The following is a 21,607-nucleotide window of genomic DNA, read 5'->3' on the forward strand; positions in this document are numbered from 1 at the left end:
GGCCTCCCGAATCTAAAGACATGCCTTGTCATTTGGAAATTGAGTATTGTTGTTTGCTTATCATGGACACTTCTAAGCATGGATTAATGGGGGGATTCGGAAAAAAGAATGGGTTGGGTTTGTGCTTTTGTCCCCTAGACCCCTTTTAGGAATTAACCTTGGATTCTAATCCCGTGAGATCTATTTTACTAACCATTTGGTTCCAAGGATGATATTTCATGGAAAACCCCAAGTTTGGTTGCGTGTTCCCGCTCCCGTGTTCCCGCTCCCTTATCCACTTATATTACCCTATTTCCATTCATTTTTACCCCATTCATCATTTTTCCCGCCTGGGTCTACATTCTTCCATTGGGTCCACATAGGGTTTGGTCTCCCTATACAGGGTCCTAATCCTCTATAGGGCTACATTAGCACATATACAATGAGCGTTTAGAGCCATGGGCCTCATCAACAAATTACACTTCATAGATCCCCACAACCATTCAAAAATTGCTCGTGGCTCACTTCTTGGACAAAGAAGATGCAACTGATCCATCATGTTCAGTTGGCCCCAAATCTACACCATACACTTGGCATATGATCCAAGACTTGTACAATATGCCCAATTCGCCCCAAATCTACACCATACATTTGACATATGATCCCAAACTTGCACGATGATATGACATCACCTACACCATCATCCTAGCCCTTGCAAACAATCTACAAGCATCTTCGATTTGTTTAGAGACCCATGAGAACACTTGTGTGCCCCCACATGTCATTTGACCCCAGATCTACACTATACACTTGGCATATGATCCAAGACTTGCACGAAGATATGACATCACCTACACCATCATCCTAGCCCTTGCAAACAATTTACAAGCATCTTCGATTTGTTTAAAGACCCATGAGGACACTTGTGTGCCCCCACATGTCATTTGAAGCATTGCAAGTCATTACAAGGGGCCAACCCCTTGTCCACTGCTTTTGAGGGTCATATTCTTCATTGTGGCACCCATGGACCTCATTAGGCCTCTTAAAAGGCCCTACAACATGCATAAATTATTAGTTGACCTCTTAGAGCCATGTAATAAGAGCAAAATCTCTTAGAGGTAAAATTTGACCTTGACAAACGATTTCTCTTGCACATCGAAGTTAGTTTATCATCGAAGTATAAACGTTGCAAGGTTGCTTCTTGACCAAACGAAGTGATCTTGAGGCCACCTTGACTGGGAAATAATCGCTGGAGTCCCAATTTATATATCACCTGGTAACTGAATGTCACCTGCTTACAATAATAAGATCAAGAGTGGTGTATAGTTTTGGAAAAGCGGCTACAGCGGTGTCAGTACTGTCAATAACTGACCGTGACATGTGCAATCAACTATTCTCTCGATTTTTCCATTTAATACAGGTTGCACCAGGGTTGTCTTAAGAGCTAAAAGCACAAAGAACCATGAAAACTGCTGAAATAAATAAATAAATAAATAATGTCCATATAATTCAAAGCATTATGAAAATAACTTCTCCATCATTTCCGACCCACTTATATTGCATCGTAATACGTATCCTATTCAAGCCTCAAATTCCCAGTTACAGAGTTGCTTTTACGCTTTAAAATCTCAGGAATGCAGATTTCAGAATACCACAAGCAAATTTCATTCAATCAAAGGAAAATACAAGTTGTTCTTAGCAACTTTCGTATAATAACTAAAACTCAAATTTTTCACCCCAAACGCTGAGGCAAACCTTGTAAGTTATCAAAAAATCAGAATGGCAGATTGTTACAAAATGATTTTGTCAACCCCTGAAATGATTCAGATGCTATTGTTTTAAAAAAAAGCACCATAGATTTTCGGGAAAAACGATATATTAATCCTTCAACTTCGATTCCGCAGATTACACAACAAAATTTCATAAATAATGGACCTAGCTTTTCATCTAAAACAAATTAATCCAAGTAAATACTTTCAGAAATTCACTGTTACAGGTTCCTCAATAAAATCCATGTGAATTTCAATGGATTATCCGCTGAATTTGAAAAGCAAAAGAAAACCTCGTCAAAATTCACTGTTCAGATATAACTAAGAAAATTTGGCATATTCCTAATGATATTCTGTACACCAGACAAAATCTGCCAACTGCTTTCTGTATCAGACTAGTCTTCAAGCTCGACTATCTTAACGACAGCCGAGTTCCCTATTTTTTGGCATACAACAATTCGATCATGAGGTTTAATTAAGCCTGTTGTTTTACCATGATCCAATGCAAGATTCAAAACAGACTCATTCGTCTCATTAATTGATTCTGCCTGCAATATGACAAGTTATAACAAGTTCAAATTTCTTCAACTGCGATACAGCAAAAGCTAGTCTAGAAGTATATAAGCAACACACAGTATTGCATAAAAACTAAAACTTCTCAATGAAATCCATAACAAGAAATGAACTTAATAACAAATAGTAATTAAACAAGAAATAAATCCCACAATATAATTTATTTAGACCAAACCTCTATAAATAATAATTTAGATAAAGAAATAGTTAATAACGTATTAATACAATTTATAATTGTGTTCCCTCTTCACAACCCATTCCTAATGATTGACCACATTGGCTTGGTCCAAAACATCGAAATAAAAATAAATGCGGAATATCCAGAAGATTCTATAAACAAAAATACTGCACGTTAAAAAACACATCTGTGCAACATATGACATGATTAAAGGGAGAAATATTGGCATAAAGTGATTCTTTTGGAATAAGTTCTTACAGTGTGTTATACCTCATACATGACAAGGTTCCACATTGTGATTTTCATCACATGGATCAAGTTTGCTGCTAGTGCCTTGGAGCTTTTGATGGACTTGGGGGAAATATATCTTCATGGGGCCTCTTCTCTTTTTAGCATTTGATCATTTGATGGCAGATATCTTGGGAGAAGTCTCACTCTTTTTTGGTGGATGATCATGGCTAATGGTCTTTTCATGGTGGTCAATGGTACCTTTATGCATTTGGATCATCCTCTTGACAAACGTATGCCGGGTATTTCATGTGTTATCTTTCTTCATGGAGCATTCCAGTGAGACTTTATATGATGAAGTTATTATGTTGATTTGTCATCTCTATATCGATTTCATGTTTTTGTGATGTGGACATACTTCACGTTTGGATGGGGTCAGCCTAGGGGAAAAGAGTTTAACAATGTTAGAAACATTGTTGACGGGCTTTTTCCTTAGATTTGGGCAATGTTACTCCATCTTTCTTTGATCATCTAGCCTTTACCCATGGTTTGATGATGTATATGATGTAACAGTCAATTGATGGTGGTGCACCCTAGGTGGAGCTTATATTTTGTTGTTTTTTTTGGTGGATCCCATCTTTCTTTGATCATCTAGCCTTTACCCATGGTTTGATGATGTATATGATGTAACAGTCAATTGATGGTGGTGCACCCCATGTTCAAGCCTAGGTGGAGCTTATATTTTGTTGTTTTTTTTTGGTGGATCTTATATTTTGTTGTTTTTTTGGTGGATCTTTTTTTTTGTTGTTTTTTTGGGTGGATCTTTTTGGTGGATCTTATATTTTGTTGTTTTTTTTGGTGGATCTTATATTTTATTGTTTTTTTTGGTGGATCTTTGCTAGGAAATATAATTTTTATTTACATGGCACAACACTTTGATGGAATGCACCCCACAGTGATTTCATCATCCAATGGCTATTTGGAGATGGACTATGTTTATGTTAGAACTTAGAACATTAACATTTGTGCAGACATGTTGAGATTGATTTAACCATTGGAAGGTTATATAACTATTCTTATCTTTGTGAAGGTCAATAAATTAGGTGCCCTACTTCATTTGGCATCTTTTCACACTCGAGTGTTTATTTTTTATTTTGAGGATGCTAGGGTTCTTGATGGAGCACTACCTTTTTTGGCACTAATTTCAAGGCGTTTGTTTATTATATTATAATTTTGGGAGAGGATGGCACACTTCTTTAGGATGCAGTTTCTTATGCATGGGGTTTTAGTAAACCAGTGTAGATCCATCTTAACTCCAGATCTACCAAGCACCGACAGGGATCAAATCTCTTTTTACTCTAAAAAAGCTTTCCATCTCAAGAGATTTGATCCTTCTTGGCGCTTGGTAGATCTTGAGTTAAGATGGACCTCGGCTAGTAGAATATATATCTATATATAATCTTCTGTGGGCACATCATATTAATAATCCATGGTATTATGGAGCAAGAATTACAGTTGTTTGGGCACATGGTATTAATAATCCATGATATTGGCCCATGGTATTATAACAATGCCTATTTACTTCTCTTTTTTTGTTTACCTCCATATTTTTTTCATTAACAATTTTATTTTATTTTTATATAATTTGACGGATCAAAATTTAACAGAATAGGACATGACTTTACAACATCTCTTCCATACTGGGCTGGGGAAATTTAACAAAATAGGACATGACTTTACAACATCTCTTCCATACTGGGCTGGAGAGTGCCTCTCAGCACAATCAATTGATGGTTTTGCAAAACAACACAGTTTTGCACATTATTTAATCAGTTGTAACTTGTAAGCACCTTGAAATATTTTATTGGGGATTTAATTTCGCCAAACTTAGCAAGATTGAGGTTATTACACATTGGAGAGAAGTCGATGTTTCAAATGTTGCCCCCTTGCATAGGTTTTAGGTTGTAACCACCTCAAAGTATATTTTATGATTAATTGGAGTTAATTTTGTCAAAATTAATGGGATGAGATGGTCGCACATTGAGGGTAGACCGTAGAACTTTTCTATTTTTGGGAAGTTGTTGAAAGTCTCAATTACTTTGACTTATTATGCATGTGAAATAGTCCACCAATTTGGCACTTTGCACGGTTTTCTATGGAGTTAGTTGGAGTAACCTAATTTGGTTCCACACGTGGAAAGGAGGTCCTTATTGACTTGGTTCTTGCACACCTTTACCCACCTTGATCACATGTGATGATGGGATGTGCCATAGAAAATATTTTCTACACATTTTCATGCACCTTATGGACCATATTACTGTTTTTGGCATTTTAATTATTTCAACAATTTTATTGTTCTGTGTGCACTATCTCCAATTTGCATTTCCCTAAGACATTCCCGAATTTTCTTCTACTTTCTGACTTATTCAATACCATTTCACCATTCATTGGCAGTGCAATTCCATGTAAGGTAATTGACTTTGTCTTCATCAACAGCACCACCAACTTCAACCGATAGTAAAGTTCATAAAGATCCCCCACAATGTGTTGAATGGGATATATCCAAGAGTGGACATGTTGTCACAACACTTGAACACAGTTATGATCATGTAATATAAACAAGCTTGTAGACATGCTTGATCCTGTTAAACAAGGTGCCACTGTTTGAACAGTTGAAGCATTGGACAATTCATGATGTCATAATTATTATGCTATAGTAATAGCATATTTAGAAAACATCCAAGTAACAGTTGACCTGACTGTACAGTGTGGGCATCTATGGTTCCACTCGGAAGGTAGTAGTCTAGTAGAGGACACATCACGAAACCATTCAAAACTCCAAAAGATTTAGTTAGCAGGCTCCTGTATAGTTTGTAGCTTACATTATGTTTGACAGAAAATAAGTATTGAATTGTTGTGTTTATGTTCTTCTCTCTCATGCATGTAATCAACATGTAAAAACTCGCATACAGTTTACATCACCTACAATAGTATACCTTTTTCACTCAAACAATATTGAAAACAGCAAGTTACAGAATTAAGGCACAATAAATTTGAAGGCATTGATCCAATTTACATTACTTCTTTAGTATTTACTGAGACATTAAGTTAGTAGATATTGCCATGAAATTAAAATTATATCTGGTCAAAAACAGGAATGCTAAGTAATCTTACCAGATGTTGAGGATCTGCAAGCATAGGGAAAACTCCCCTAACGACAAGTGTCTGTCTTGCCTACATCAAAATAAAGCACAGTCAAGTACAAGTACAAGTACAAGCTAATAATGGAAAGGATAATCTCCTATTTTCCTTCAAACTCAAAGCAGCACCATAAACATCCAAATATCATAGCATAACTTTTAAAAATATCAACAATCTATGCAGTCATATGATGCATCTAACAGTACCTCCTCCAAAACGTGAGTTCTACCAGAGTTCAAAGAAGTCGTATAGGGTTAAACAATTCTAGATTTAAAATTAACAAAACACCCAGTGCAAATAGGGGCTTTCTATATATGACATATGTTTCTCCAGAAACGATTTCACAAGGATGCCAAATGCTCTCTATCTTTATTTCCAAGCAAAACAAACAGGTCATGAGCTTTTTCATCATTCAGCAGTTTAGGTCCAGAAGGTAGTCAAAACCATGTTAAATCATAAAAAATCAGTACAAAAGATCAATAAGAAGAGTCCTAAGGCAAACTGTATGGCAAAGCTCTCATGCAGAATTGGATTACATCAATTTTCACCGTTAATGTAACATGTGATAGTTATAGATAGGCCAGCATTAAATGTTTGTTCTCATCATGAAAGCCATTGGTCAAATATTTCTCAATGTAAAACCATTAACCTTCGTAGCTGCTGGAACAGTGACCTAAGAAGCTAGCCCATAATACTGCATCATGTCTATCTGAAGTTCTGAACTTTGAAGACATTCAGAAATCTTGATAAAATCTGTTCTTTCCTTAATTTCTGCTTCAGCAAGCTCAAATTGCAACAACCAATCACATCACTCTCTATTGACTGAAAGAAGAAACTGCAATGCAATTAGCTCAAAATTCTATGTTCTAACCAAACTAGGAAAGCACCCTGCCTCCTTTATAGAAGAAGACAAGAGGCGGATTACATTGAAACTAGACATGCAAGTTATGAGACCAACTTGACAGTGGTGCTCTAGCTAGGGTTTGTGAGCTCTACTATCAGTTAGGCATCCTGTACTAATAGTAGAACTCAGCCTCCTTTACAAACTGTCAAACACTCCCATCAGGAATAAAACTGCCCTTCACAGTCACAGCAAACTATGAATAAGAGAATGAAATAATGACAGAAGACAATGAAATAAGGGGTTTCTATTTAAGAATGCAACTAGGGTTTTAGGCTTTGATTCCCAACAATGTTCCCTCCAAAATGGCCCATGGGATCCAAAAAAATACTACATGCACGAACTCATGTTTGAGTGTAGATTCATGAGCATGGTGAGTCTTTGCTGAGTATGGCAAGTCTCCAATCTACTTGACAATCCTGAGCTGAGTACTTGTTTCAAAAGAGACTTGACCAGTCTCCCATGAGTCAAATAACACTGCTAACACTCATTCCACTTCCATTTCTAGAGATTTACCATTTCACACTAATGAAACTTTATGCATCAGACATTTAGAAATCTTTTCCTACTTCTCTTCCTACACATTTTGTGCAACAAATTCATCAAAGGTGTGCGAGTTACATTAAAAATCAGCCCACTTAAGCACCGTATAGGCATCTCACAAATCAATTTCACTGAGACAACAGTGACTGGTAATTTGATAAATGATGTATCTAGTTAAGATTATTATAACATCATAATCTGTATCAACCAGAGATCAAATCCACCAAATGTACAACATTAAGTGGAAATTTAAGCACAAGCGATTTGCTTAACCAATTCTTACCAATCTCACTGGGCATTTGGTTAGTTCCATGCCAGAAGGTGCCTGCAGTTTGAATCCCCCGGGTTAATTGTACTAGTCTATCCTGACCGGTTTACTAGGGATGCCATTCACAAATATGGGAAAACATCCCTTGCATTTACCCACAAGGATTTCCTTGGAAAAAAACAGTAAGTGGCAATTTCAAAAACAACATAATAATTAAGTTAATTTGAAGATCATAATTGATATATCCAGAGTGATTCCAGACAAATTAGATTTCTATAACATACTTGAAATGCACCAGTAAAGCTCCATCTCAACTGATTTGATGTCAATCTTGGGATGACAACGGATAAAACTGGCATGGTAGGACGGTACTTTGCTATTAACCTGAAGCAAACAAGAGATGAATTTAAGCTTAGACGCCAGGAAACATAATGGATTTTGATATCTATTTTAGTGAATTTCTTGGTTTCACAATTCCATCAGATTAAACATTAAATAAGACAAATTTGTACTGTCTAAAACTAAAAATAAAAACAAATTCCTATAAAATAGTCAAGTACTAGATCAGATATGTTATTTGGAAGTTGATAAAATAATGCCAATTAGTTAAATGAAACAAACTGGGATTTCTCAAAAGTCTCACTTTCCACTGTTCTGATCATCTAGAGAAAGTGAAACAAGTACAAAGATGATAGCAATACCTAGCAGTTTGACCAGTTGCTGTGAATACAACAATAACCGAAGCATTCACTTTGATTGCAGAACTTACCTGCAAAAAAATTCATATAACTATATTGAGCTTCTTTGGACAAGTAACCAACATTTTTCCATTCCTTTGAAGGAAAGATCTGAAATAGGTATTAGCAGCTACAGTTACAATAATGAGAGTCAACAACATTGCCAATACTGCTAACATTACAATCCACCAGTCATAAGATCAAGATTTAATACTCACTGCGCTAGTTGCAATAGATTCCAAGTGACTCGTTGGTTCATTGCTATGCTTCATAGTCCTCTTAAAATGAATAGCTTGATTGTACACTTTCTCCGCCTGCACTTAATTAGCTAACTTAGAATCCAGGCAATTATTTAAACTGGAATATGGATCAAAATAAGCTTTGCAATTGTTGCTTTGGATATCTTGAAAAACATGACTAATGAAAAATAACAAAAGGGAGATTATAATACCCACTTCTGCACAGATCTTTCCTACGATTGAGATAGTCTGAAAAGGGTATAATCCACGGTAAGTTTCAGCACCTAACAGAATTGCATCTGTACCTGTATTTATGAAGATCGGAAGATATAAGATTATCACATCAAATTGCCAAAGAGTTTTTGGTACTACTTAGTAACAGTTACGCATTAATATATCATCGGGTGACTTAAATCTGCAGAGTAAAGGATTTACTAACCATCCAGAACAGCATTTGCAACATCAGTTGCTTCTGCACGTGTCGGACGTAAATTACCCGTCATACTGTCAACAACACGTGTGACTACAACAGGCTTTCCAGCCATGTTACACTTGTGCACAGCAGCTTTCTGGAATAAAAATACCTGAAATGTACATAACTTATTGAGTTAAAGGTAGATAATGAAGTTTGATTTGTTGTACAAAAACTGTAACATTCAATTAATCAAAAGGTTTCTTCACTGTATTTATGGGTTAGTATCTTCTGCTGGATGATTTTTAACTGTTCTGATATCGTATCTATATCATACTAGAAGGCTACAGTAAAGATACCCAAAGCTATTATGTGAGATCACTTTCTTACAGATCACAAAAGACATCCTTTTCTGTTTTCTACTTCAATCATAAATTCTGTTATGGATACCAGGCAAGAAATGACAATTATTTTAATAATATTCTAGGTAGTTTCTGCATTCCATGGTCTCAGGTGAGGAATACCATCAATTGTGTATGGTTCTATGGGCAATGGGCATGTATGCAGTTGTGTAATGGATTGAGAGGTACAATGGGAATCAAATATAAATTTTTAACATCTATTTTATTTTTCAAGTAAAATTCATTTAACCAGTGTGAAACAATGATGGAAGAATACTCATATTAACATTGCCAGATACCAGAAATCTTAGAGCCTCTATAATATAATCCAGATTCAAGGGAACTCACAAGCAAAAAACCTGTAATAGGAAAGCTGATAATACTTCAACAAGAACCTACAATACAAAGACCAGCAACACTTCTACAAGCTGTCTCCTACCGTCCAGCTTGCAGATGCCATTGTAACTAATTTGATCTAAAAAAATATCTGAAGGTAAGAAGATGGTATCAACATCCCACTGATTGTCCTCCAAACAATTTGATTTTCCTGCCTGTTCACACTGATATGCTGCCCCTATTACCTATGTAAATATCACTTCTTTATAGTTGTAAAGAATTTGAATTCTCCCTTGCCACTAACAAATTACAATCCCAAATGAACAAAATTTATGAAGAGAGCATTTAGATGATTTAGATGATTAAGACATCTCCATGCAGGGACACAACTATACGTGTAGTCAGATTACAACGACAGCAATATTCAGTTATCTATGGGAAGAAAACAACAGGAAACAGAATGTGAAAAATGTTAACATCAAATTTCAAAGGCTACCTTCTCTGGTGGAAGATCTATTCCTAGATGACCCCGTGAAATAACAATACCATCTGCCTCTCTCAAGATCTCATCAAAGTGCTCCAGACCCTGCAACATAAGTTGAATGTATATTAAGATTCAAATAAACAACTGCTGCTTGTGTAATGCGTTTATCTAAAATGGATATAATATGAAAAAGAGAGATTAAGATTTGGAGACTTCATTCAGTGATACACCAAATACCTCTATAGTGCCAATCTTAGCAAATATCTGTGTCTGTTGAAGATTCCCAAGCTCATCAAGATAAGCGCGGGTCTACACAAGACAAAAGGAAGAAACATATTTTATGTCAATTCCATGTTAGCATCAAGCAAACAAATTTCTAGGTGGCCTCTAATACATTTAATACAGTATGTTGAATGGTTTAATTGTTAGTATAAAATCCTTTTCACATCTAAAGTAGATAAGACATTCACTATTTGAGATTAACTAGTTATAAGGGACACAAGTCCATGTCACAGAAACAAAACAAACAATTTTTTGACGATTATTATAATGCATCTACTTGAAATTTGTTTAAGAAGAAACATTCACCATAGAAACAGATCAGACTACAAATTAAAAGGCATATGGTAACATTATGAACTTGTTTCCAGAAAAACAGCTCAGAACATCACAAGCTCAGAACATGAGCAAGAATGTAGCTTTTGTCATTTCTTACTTGTATAATGTCTCCAGCATGTCGTGTATAAGACAAAGAAAGAAAGTCAATGTTGTTGCGAACTCCCCAAGATGCAATAACCTTCACAGTATAAACAACAAAAATAAATCAAATTACAAACCTTGTCAGAATCAAATCCCATGACGCACAATAAACTTTAGAACAAAAATAGACTAGATTCCCTGCAATTTGTGAGGTTACATTAATTCCATCAGATCAAAGCTTGCACTATCTAATATTTGAAGAGCAAGGGTTACCACAATTAGCAAATGCAAAAATTAATTTATTTGACACTTCGAATTCAAGTTAGTTACAGACTGCATGCTTTCAGTTTATAAGGTTTATCCTAAGGTCCTTGATGGAAGCCAATACTGTCTTCTGACATTGCTTGATGAACATTTGAGGAAGGATGTGAACAATGAAGTAATTGAAATTCAAAGATTATGAATAAATAAGGAAGCCCCTTATATAAGGGAAATAAACTCAATATGTTCATTTTAAAGATATGCTGTCACCAATATTAATATTCATTAGGTTGGGGACAAATAGAAAATGAGCATTAGGTTTCTAACATCCAGATGGTCTCACCATTGTTTGAATTGAGCACTCCTAGTGATAAAAAGAGTGAAAATGTGTTAAAAATTGGATTCTATGAGCTTCTAGAGGGCATTATGTTGTCAAAGATTGCCCCAGATGAGAATTAATCAAGTGGCTGATACCCAAAAAATCATCCATTGGATTTAGTAAACTACAAGTAAAGCATGTTCAAGGTGTAAGATCCAATTTACCATAATGAGCATAGACAAACTAACTAGTGGACAGGTAGTCAAACAAACTATGTGCTTCTAAAGGCATTATGTCGTCAAAGATTGCAGATGCCCCAAGGTGAGAATTAACCAGGTGGATGATACTAGACTTTGAATGTGTAACATCAAAGTTCCAAATGGCTAGTTTATAAAGAGAAAATTAGTAAGAAAGGAGCAGGGTAAAAGTCATCTATATATAATCTTATTGGCTTCACATTTCAACATTCCATCATTCTGAACCATGATACCCTAAATTCATATATTAATTCAATGGATTTCATTAGGGATATTCTCTGAAACAATGCCCTATCCTTGAAGCAAAGTAATAGAAGAGTACTGCCATTTCTGTGGAAACTGTGTATGCTCTGAACCTTCTTCCTTGATAAGTTAACGTTGGATATATGATCTGTTGGCTATTTATTTCTGTGAATGCTGTCACGGTTTGCTTCTGATATTTTTGCTAGTTGATAGACAGCTTTCAAGACTTTTGCTGACTGCAAAACACAATTTCATGACCAACACACAACTAAACAAAGCAAAGCAAACTGTGTGGATGGCAAATAATGCCGAAGGGAAAAGAATAATCTCTGAAATCAGTGACAATCTATGCCTGTGCAACCTACAAAATTTCTATGTGCTTAATATTGACATAAATTCTACACCAATTGGGCTTCACACAGACCATTTTCCTCAACCCATATTTAGGTAACTCTTACATTTCTGAAATCTTCATTGATACCTCTTCCCTGGCCAGTATTCATTAATATCTGACTTGAAAACCTAGAAAAAACTGTGAATTTTGACCCATCAACTGCAACAAAAAACTGAACCATTCAACATTACCCAATTGTAGTTCTATGAGCTAAAAATGAAATTGCAGCATTAAAACAATTCCAGTCAGTCATGACCATGGACCTTCTGTCTAAAAAAATTATAACTACATTGGAAACTAACACAGTAATATCCATGCTTGTAATTACTTACGTGCTTATCTGTATCACTCAGTGTCGGAAGATCAATATGAACTTGAGTGGCATGCATTGTAAACAATGGACCAACAAGAGTTGCACTGTTTTTGACGCGACACACTATATCTTGATCCTTAATCTCTGCAACCTGCAACCAGATCAGTTAGCAGATATTTAACACTGGAGCTTTATCTATATCAAGATAAGATGTGCAAATGTTCCTCTGCTTAGATATTCACAAACAGCGTCAGAAGAGCCTTAACCTCAAGCCAGACAGAAGTGGTCTCACTTCCTGTAAAGAGATATTGACCAACAAAAATGGTATCCCCTTTCTTCATTGTCTGTAGTATAAAGAGCCAATATACAATTCAGTGTCAGTCCATAAGAAACATTATCTGAAACCAATAAATCAAGGCATTGCTGTCTGCAGTACATACAAACATGAAACATGATACTCTAGTCTATATGTATTCGTAGAAATGGACATAAAGTGAAAAAAAAAACATAACACATAATCAGAGTAGTTAATAGATGGTATGTATCCATCCACGGGATATATTTGATTTTCCACCTATAAGATTGCAGTGCTAGTGATTACATTTCCAGTCCACCTTATTTTCTTAAAATGTTTTTAAATACATCCTTTCAGAGAACAAGCATATTAACCATGAAAATAAGGCAGATAACAAGTTAACCTGCAGTTCTTTATTTAAACACCCTAAGGAGATTAGGGAGAATGCCACAAAACAAAATCAAAATAAGATGTAAAGCAATGTTCCAAGGGAACACATCCCCCAACGTGTGGGAGACACCCTCCACATTTCCATGCTCCCAAGACAGGGGAAAACCTAGGGAAACATTTTCCCACATCCCCCTTTTGGGGAAGTGGGGAAATGCAAGTGGAAACATTTCCCCATTGTGCAAGACATGTTTTCCTCAAAAGGGGGACTTTTGGGCATCCCCCCCAAGAAAGGGGTGCTTCTGAGCATCTCCCCACAAAAGGGGGACTTCTGGACTCTGGAGTGCCCCCCAAATTTCTTCCTCTCTTACTATCACTTTTACTTTTTACTCACTTTCACTCTAGATGCTGATGACCTTAGATTGAGTCTTTGACTTGTCACTCTTTCCTATTTTTTAGTTTGAATAATTTCAATTTACTATTTCAGACTTTAGCACTAATTAGATTATAGAATGAGGAATTTAAATCAATGTATCAATATTTTACTCTTTATGTTTCATTTATGGTTTATGAATCAAGGTATTTCATTACTGAATGTGAATCTGAATCACATTCATATCATTTACAAATTTGAATTTAGTACTATTTTGTTGTTTACTAGTTAGTATTTACATTACATATCTATGAATTTACATGAGATGAATTGATATAATTAGGATTTTATTAGTATTTTTATATTTATAAAGACAACGACCCCAACATCTTCCCATAATTTGGGGGTGCTTCCACATGTCCCCCATGTGTGTCTCAACATTAAGAGGGGATGTGATGTAATGCCACCTTACTCTTCTTCGTGATACTTCTTAGTGATACTTCTTAATGTATTTTTACTGTGCCATAGTCAATATTAAGGCATAATGCTATGAGGTGTAATATGGCCCAGTGGCAACTTATGTGATGCAAATTTGTATAACGCACTAGAGGCACCTTTGGGCGATTGTTTGAGCAGATACCACCACATAGTGATCATGCCATGTGATCTCACGGGAGTATTTTACAGAGTTAGTTATGTCAGCCTGTAATACATTACTGTGTTTTTGTATAGGCCCATTACTTTCATTAATATTTTATTCGATGCCTCTAAAAGGCTAATAAGAATGAATAAAGGATTATTTACCTTATTTCTAAACACATAGGAGAAATATATGAGATTATGATGTAAAATTGCTATTTTGGAGTTTACTGATAAATCTTGGAGCATGGGACCCACCATTAAATGTAATGTGTAAGTTTTGCTTCTACTTTCTTTGCTAAATTATTGTGCATGCTTGTAGACTGAAGACTCAGTTATGGCAGTCTTTTGTGCATAATTTCTACATTGATCATATAACAATGTGTATAATAATAACCCCAAGGGTTTGTCTCAATCAATTGAACCATCTGCCAAAAATATATTGCTGACCAGGAGGCTTTAGCTCATGGGTTCAAATCCAGTCGGGTCCCTCAAAGTTAGTGGCTGGCAATGGATCATCCCTCCATCCGGATATTCTGGGTAAGAGGATGGGATTCCATGAGGGCTATTAAACTATATATACTTGTCCTCATGCATTACTCACGTAGGCTGACTAACAAACCAACCTACTATTTAGTTACGCATGTGACCTTTTATATATTTATGAATATTTTTTTAATATGAAAGTAGCATATATACATGATACTTACATACATATATGTGTATGTTAGGTGTATGGTTCCCCATATCTTGAAATTTTGAAAGAGTTTTTTTCCATACTCCATGCTATTTTCAAAGCCTAAAATCATTCCCCCATTCTCTCTGACAAAGAATCAAAAGACTTCTATAGAAAAACAGAAATAAACAGGTTTAAACATGGTTCTAAGAAGCAGCACAAGATACAAAGAGATTAAACATTCAATTACAATATTAGCAATCAGTTCTTGCAGTTTGGCATCCATATGTCGAGGGAAGTTAAATGAAAAACAAGATACATACCTTGGCAAGCCCAGCATAATTTATTGGCAAGACTTCAGATGATGCTTCTTTGGTCTGATCTGGTGTAAGAATCACAAATGCATCAATCTCAAGCACAATAGGCTCCCCATTCTTGTTAAAAACTCGCAACTCTGGACCAACTGTATCCAGCATGATCTGTTATGCAGAATAGTTAATTTCATATACAGGAAGCGCTGATATGCACACTAAAACTCAATAATAGCCCATTAACACTTAAAATAGGTTGAAAACGTAAGATAATTCTTATGGGGCTGGATAATAAAAGTACTTAATGCATCAATAGATAATGAATATTAGTTCCAATTTTGGGTGTGATAGCACTAATGCTGGGATTTACTAAGAAAAGAGCAACAACAATCCAAAATCAATAAAACAATAACAAAAAAGTAATTAGAAACGAGAGGATATTCATATAGATCAACAATAACAAAGTAAAATAAGAAGGAAATCTATTCCTAGAGACAAGATTAAATCTGTAAATTACTGAATCCGAATGATATGGATTATAAATTCCTGTGGGAGAAGCCTGAACTGATAAGACAGTGAACAAGCAACTTTTATAGCTAGGGCAGTACCAGCAAAGTTGAAAGTCTTCTGCTAAAAATAGGCTTTGGTTATTCCAGTATTTATTATTTTCTTATAAAAATTCATTCAAAGTACAATGACAAGCTTAAAAAAAATAAAATAAGTTTAGTTCAATTACATATTGCAACCTAAAATCCATCGGAGAATGCAAAACATCAATATTCGTGCATTTCTGAAGTATGGGCAAATAGCACAGTCTCTCTCTATAGGTAAGGGAGAAATTCAACGTGTCTTTCATATGGACAACATTTAGAAGAACAAACTGAACTTACAGCACAAAGTTTCTTCATTCCTTTTGCAGCAATCTTCAGATTTTCAAGAGTTTCTTGGTGATAGTCATTATCTCCCCCAGAGAAATCAAAACGAGCAACTGCAGACATTATACACGTCTTGTTTAGCAAACACATACCAAGTCTCATATGCACCACAGGGATGAACAATCCAACTTAACATCTGCCACAATTCCATCCAAATTCAGAAAGGTACAAAACAATAAGCACGCTGCCATATCAAAACAGACACAAATCCAAAATAAAGTTTGAAGGATAACTCACCAGACATCCCAGCCTTAAGGCAGCCCGCAATCACCTCAACAGATCGTGACTGTGGTCCAAGAGTGCCAATAATTTTTGTCATCGCAGGAAAGAAATTCTGCAAGTTACCAAATACTTAAGTTATGTTCAAGAATCAAGACTACGATTTAATCAAATGTTATCTGCAAAAAGCTCACAGCTTGCCAATACAAAGGTAAATTATGCAAGCAAAAGTTCTCAAACCCAAACTAAATGCTGTAAGAAGTAAAGGATGAGTTCCGTTTTGATTTTAAATTCAAATACCACCTTGTCCAATTCCCAACCATGACATTGGTCCTTGCAAAAAGACAGAATAAAATGTTAAACCACACTAGATTGGCCATCGATACCCTCAAAGTGGTTAAAGCTAGAAAGCAAGAATAAATGCAAAAATGGCAAAGTGTTGGAGATGCTCAAACTTGTTCTAACACCCCCTTGCTAATTCCCTCTGTTGAATCCTCAATGCACAGCCCAAGTTTACAATACATGCTTTAAAATCAAATTCAATGTCAATTCCCACACACAACTCAATTCCCAACCCAGGTTGGATGACACGAGTTGAAAGAGGAATGTCCATATTCAAGCACGTAAGGCCATTCGATAATTTTTTCTACAATTCCAACCGTTTCAACTATGCCAGAAGCCCTTATTGGCAACCAATGAAATTTTACAGGGCCACAATTCAAAGCCCCTACATCTAAGAGCCTTAGGACAGATATCAAGCTTATACTTGAGTTTCAATCATCTAGGCAGAATCAGAGTCCACCATCATGAATGATGGATGAACAGAACAGAGAAATAAACCCTTAATAAATTTCATCATATCCTCTTCGACGGGTACAATGTTTCTCAGCTCATTGGTTGCCTCAAACAAAGTTAAGAGTGCCCGACTAACATGTGAAATGATGAAGTTGTCCAAGATGTGGAGAAGAAAATGGCGTACAAATTGTTGCCAGCAATGCAGTTAATTATGTGGTTGCATAGATAAAGAAACTCCAACCATCCTCTTTAGCTAGAAGAATAGCACTGAAGATAAAGGCCAACAAGAAGATAATAACCTCCAATAGAACAAGTTATACATATGGAAAGAAGAGCAAAGAAAAAAATGATATCAAAATCCTAAAATCTACTAAGACCAATTCATCATCAAACCAGAAACCCAAACTCCCATTTCTGAATCCATGTCAACATTTCTCTCCCCTCCTCACCATCCCGAGTGACCACTAGGAAGATCACCTCACCCTTTAATGTTGCTCCAGTAAATCAAAGCAACAAGAAACCAACAAATATTTAGAGTATTTTAGCTCATAAAGTTGTGAGACCTCAAGCCTCCCCTCAACCTTCCCCTCAAGTAATCCTAGAGGCCTATTCAAAGTTGTGTGACTGTGTCGCATGTCTTCTGTTTAAAAAACTCCAAACAATTCCAAAGCAAGGAACCTCCCACCAATTAGATTATCCGGCAGATTTAGCAAAGTAGCCAAAGTTCTATCGAAGAGTTCCTTTCCATTGACCTTCAATGCTAGGAGACTATAGGCCTCCTCACTTCTACACTACCCCCAAGATCATTCAACCGGATCCCCTCACAATGCCTAACAACTCCAATAACAAGCCCATACTTCAATCCGTACCCTTGCCCTCAGTCATCACAATCAAGAAACGTTGAAAACATCTACACTCTCTTGTTCAACGCTGAGGTGTCCACATTTCTGATCTCAAACTCTCTTTTGTATCACCACACTTATGATACTCCTATTTATCTTTTGTCTTTGGTTCAACCTAATGATTCGCATACCTAGGCACTCATTTATGTTACACTTTCTTTTACTTTATCTCTCTTGCTTTCACCTTTACCTAGGAGTTGCTTTAGTACTCCCATGTTGTATTCACTTTGGATATACATTTAGCCCCATTGCCCTACTTTTGTGGTCACTTGTTGGACCTTAATAAAGTTATCCAATCTCAGCCATGGTCTAAAGAAAACATATGCAATTCCTTAGAGTTATTTATGGTTGTTCATTTACAATAATTCAGCTCAAAACTCAAGTCCACCTTTAGATCCACATCAAGATTCAAGACACATTTCCTATGAGTTGCAACCTAAAGACCTAAGTCCTCACCCATAGAAATAAGTGAACCTTCTATATCCCAAGTTGCAATGATTAACAGAAACCCAAATTATTTTCTCTTTCTTTCTTTCTACATGTACAATGTACTACAAGTCCAAGTCTTCAAATAGTAGAGTTGGTTTTGCTTGTATTTTGCCTATTCCATTTCAACCATGGTTTAGTGGGGATCTAGTCGATCTTACTTTCAACTCAAACTAAAAACAAGAAAATCCAAGTGCATCAAAGCTTTTTGAACTTATTTGCATGCTTCATATTCATGTCTTTGGTATTCTTCGCAATACTCAAGTCAAGTAAAGAGTTATTAAATCACAAAAAGATGTGTCACCACTTTGTAGTTGTATATTTATACTTGATTATCAAAGATCCAAAAGCAAGGCATGTATATAAAATCAAGCCTCTACGATACATTATTTATATCAATATTCAGCAAGTGAGATAAAATGCTTTTCAACTAGATATAACTTTTCATAGAGGTATACATATGAAATCATCAACATTGAACTTTTGAAGACTTGTAAAAAATCCACGTTAGATATAGAGATCCAAGTAAGTCGACCCTAAGATATCATTCTAAACTTCTAATCTCATATCATTCTAAACTTCTAATCTCTTGTTGGATTAGATACGACCCATCATATCTTATTGCAAAAAAAGGGTAAAATCCTCCATTAAGCAAAAAGAATCTTGCATCATTGAATGCAACAACATTTTCCTCACCTCAAGGATTAACTTCTCTTATCGATAGTAAGAAGTAGATAGGATTGGGTATCATAATTTAGTAAAAAAGAAATGATACGAAAGGAAAGGATGCAGAGATACATGTATTGAACGAATATTGCTGCAACGTATATAAAATCTCAAATAAAAATGGTAAACCAAAAGGTGCTAAGACCTATCCTATTACTTCCAGATTTTGGAAAGGATAGAATTTGGGCACTAACCATGCAGCAGACTCAAAAATTGGCTTCAGAGCCATTCCTATAAGAATTTCCAGATCTCTAAGCTCTAATACAGTATACCTAAGTTCTAACCATATGCATGCAGAGACTACAAGGGGAGAACGTTAACAGACTTCTAAAGTTAAAATCAAATACACTAACTTACTCATGAACACTAACTCGGATTCAAAACTGTGAATGTTACGGTATGGAATTAGATAAAATAAGGTAATTTTATTAATATCAAACAGACGATACAAGAAAGGTCAAAGGGGCTAAAAAATACAGCACTGTCCATATAAAGTGGAAGTGCCAGGATCTCCTACAACAATGCTAAAAAGAAGAAAAACAATGATGTCTAAGAGGTACATTGACACCACCATGAATATACCTTACATGCAAAGAGATATACTAAAATAATGCAAGGCATGTTGGCTACATAAGCCTTCATCGACTGCCTGAGTCACACCTAGTTGATGTTTATGTTTGAATTAGCTACTACAAATTTTGAAAAAAAAAAAATACTAGAAATTTGCTATTACGTTAGGCAAAGAGAATTAAGTGTGTAATTAATTTCATGCCTGTGGCAAAAAATTCAGAATTTAAAGCAGATGAAACGTTCTTTTACTCCTTATTTCAAAACCCTAATACGAACCCGTGGCCACTGGATGCCAACAATCCATTGAACTAATCTTCTTTCATGGCTGAAAAGCGTCCGGGTATTGTTGTTAAAATATGAAATTAAGTAAAAGAAAAATTACCGGCTTGGAAGGTTCGAGAATGGAGGCCATGCGAATGGGCTCCTCAAGCAAAATGTTAGCTCCCTGCATTGTTGCTGCAATATGACTGAGCCTGAAACCTCTCGCAATGTAACCAAGAAATGGCAGTTGAGGAAGTGTTAAAGAAACCTTTGTAGTTTATGGTTTTTATAGTAATTGAAGCCATTGAGGAAATTATGTCTTCTCTTTCACCCATGGGGTTTTTGACTTTGCTTTACCAGAAAACTAGCAGATGAACACAAAACTTGGTGCCCTGGCTAAGTACGGTCTTCCAATTCGGGACCTTCTCGTGGCGCCAGTATAGTGGAGGCCTTTAAATTTAAATTAAAAAACCCGCACAACTAAAAATTAGTTATCTTTGCCCGTTTTATTGTTCAAAATGGTTTGAAAGAGGGTTTTATCTGTGGGCAGAGGTGAAAGGACGTCAAATAAAGAAAATAAAATTCTCCAGTCGAATGTTCTCAAGTTTGAACCCAGAAAAAATTATCATTTGGAAATTGAGGCTTGAGTACCCTTCTAGAACAGAAGAAGAAAATAAAAATTGAAGGTTGGGATATTTGCCATTGGGTTGACCATAGTTTTTGACATAGAGAAGGACGAAAGCCCATTGTATTAGACCGCAGGTTTGTTACGTGTGGTTGATATTAGACGGCAGGTTTGTTACGTGTGGTTGACGGTCCCCGCCCCTCGATTCGTTACTTTCGGTTGACGGCCCCTGCCCCTCGATTCGTTACTTTTGGTTGACAGCCCCTGATTAACGCGTTACTTGTCGTTGACGCCTCGTCCCCGACGGGTATGATTACATTTTTAATTAATGTCCAATTGATGTTGCATTAGTGATGGTCACTATTTTTGGATGGCTTTTTTAATCCAATTTTGTTAATGTCGTTTGTGTTTTATTTAATAGGTTTATTAGTCAAATTTTACCTAGGCTTACTTAAGTTTAGTTTGTTAGAATTGTAGAGGTCACTATTGGAGGAGGGGTCTTAGGCCCTATACTACTAGTGTAACTCCATATTGTTATTAGTACAATCCTCTTATTATATTGTTGTGCCCATGTAGTCTCCATATTGTTATTATTATGTCTCATAGAAGTCCACTATAGTTATATTGTGTTTTTACATTATTATTGTTATGTCGGCTCTAATTATATTATGA

At 35.8% G+C, this 21,607-nt stretch overlaps 1 protein-coding gene across 2 annotated transcripts; it reads right to left on the reverse strand.

The window, feature by feature from the left end:
* Nucleotides 1-1,919: 1,919 nt before the first annotated feature.
* On the reverse strand, nt 1,920-20,948 carry LOC149257642 (pyruvate kinase 2, cytosolic-like). 2 transcript variants are annotated; one of them, XM_089414486.1, is made up of 17 exons: nt 20,432-20,948; nt 16,589-16,685; nt 16,307-16,404; nt 15,429-15,584; nt 13,002-13,079; nt 12,755-12,886; nt 10,965-11,045; nt 10,487-10,558; nt 10,262-10,351; nt 9,056-9,200; nt 8,833-8,921; nt 8,596-8,691; nt 8,342-8,409; nt 7,925-8,024; nt 7,656-7,697; nt 5,902-5,961; nt 1,920-2,296 (listed from the first exon to the last, which is right to left on the reverse strand). In XM_089414486.1, exons 1-17 carry the CDS (start codon nt 20,498-20,500, stop codon nt 2,144-2,146), a joined length of 1,626 nt encoding a protein of 541 aa, XP_089270612.1. In that variant the 5' UTR covers nt 20,501-20,948; the 3' UTR covers nt 1,920-2,143. The 2 variants fall into 2 exon arrangements, with proteins under 2 accessions (XP_089270612.1, XP_089270617.1); XM_089414491.1 differs by lacking the exon at nt 7,656-7,697 and having other exon boundaries at nt 20,432-20,944.
* Between the last annotated feature and the right edge of the window lie 659 nt (nt 20,949-21,607).

This window comes from Pinus tabuliformis, chromosome 6, assembly GCF_031772625.1.
Source record: "Pinus tabuliformis cultivar Carrire ecotype Pingquan chromosome 6, CPIR1, whole genome shotgun sequence".
Taxonomy (NCBI): Eukaryota; Viridiplantae; Streptophyta; class Pinopsida; order Pinales; family Pinaceae; genus Pinus; species Pinus tabuliformis.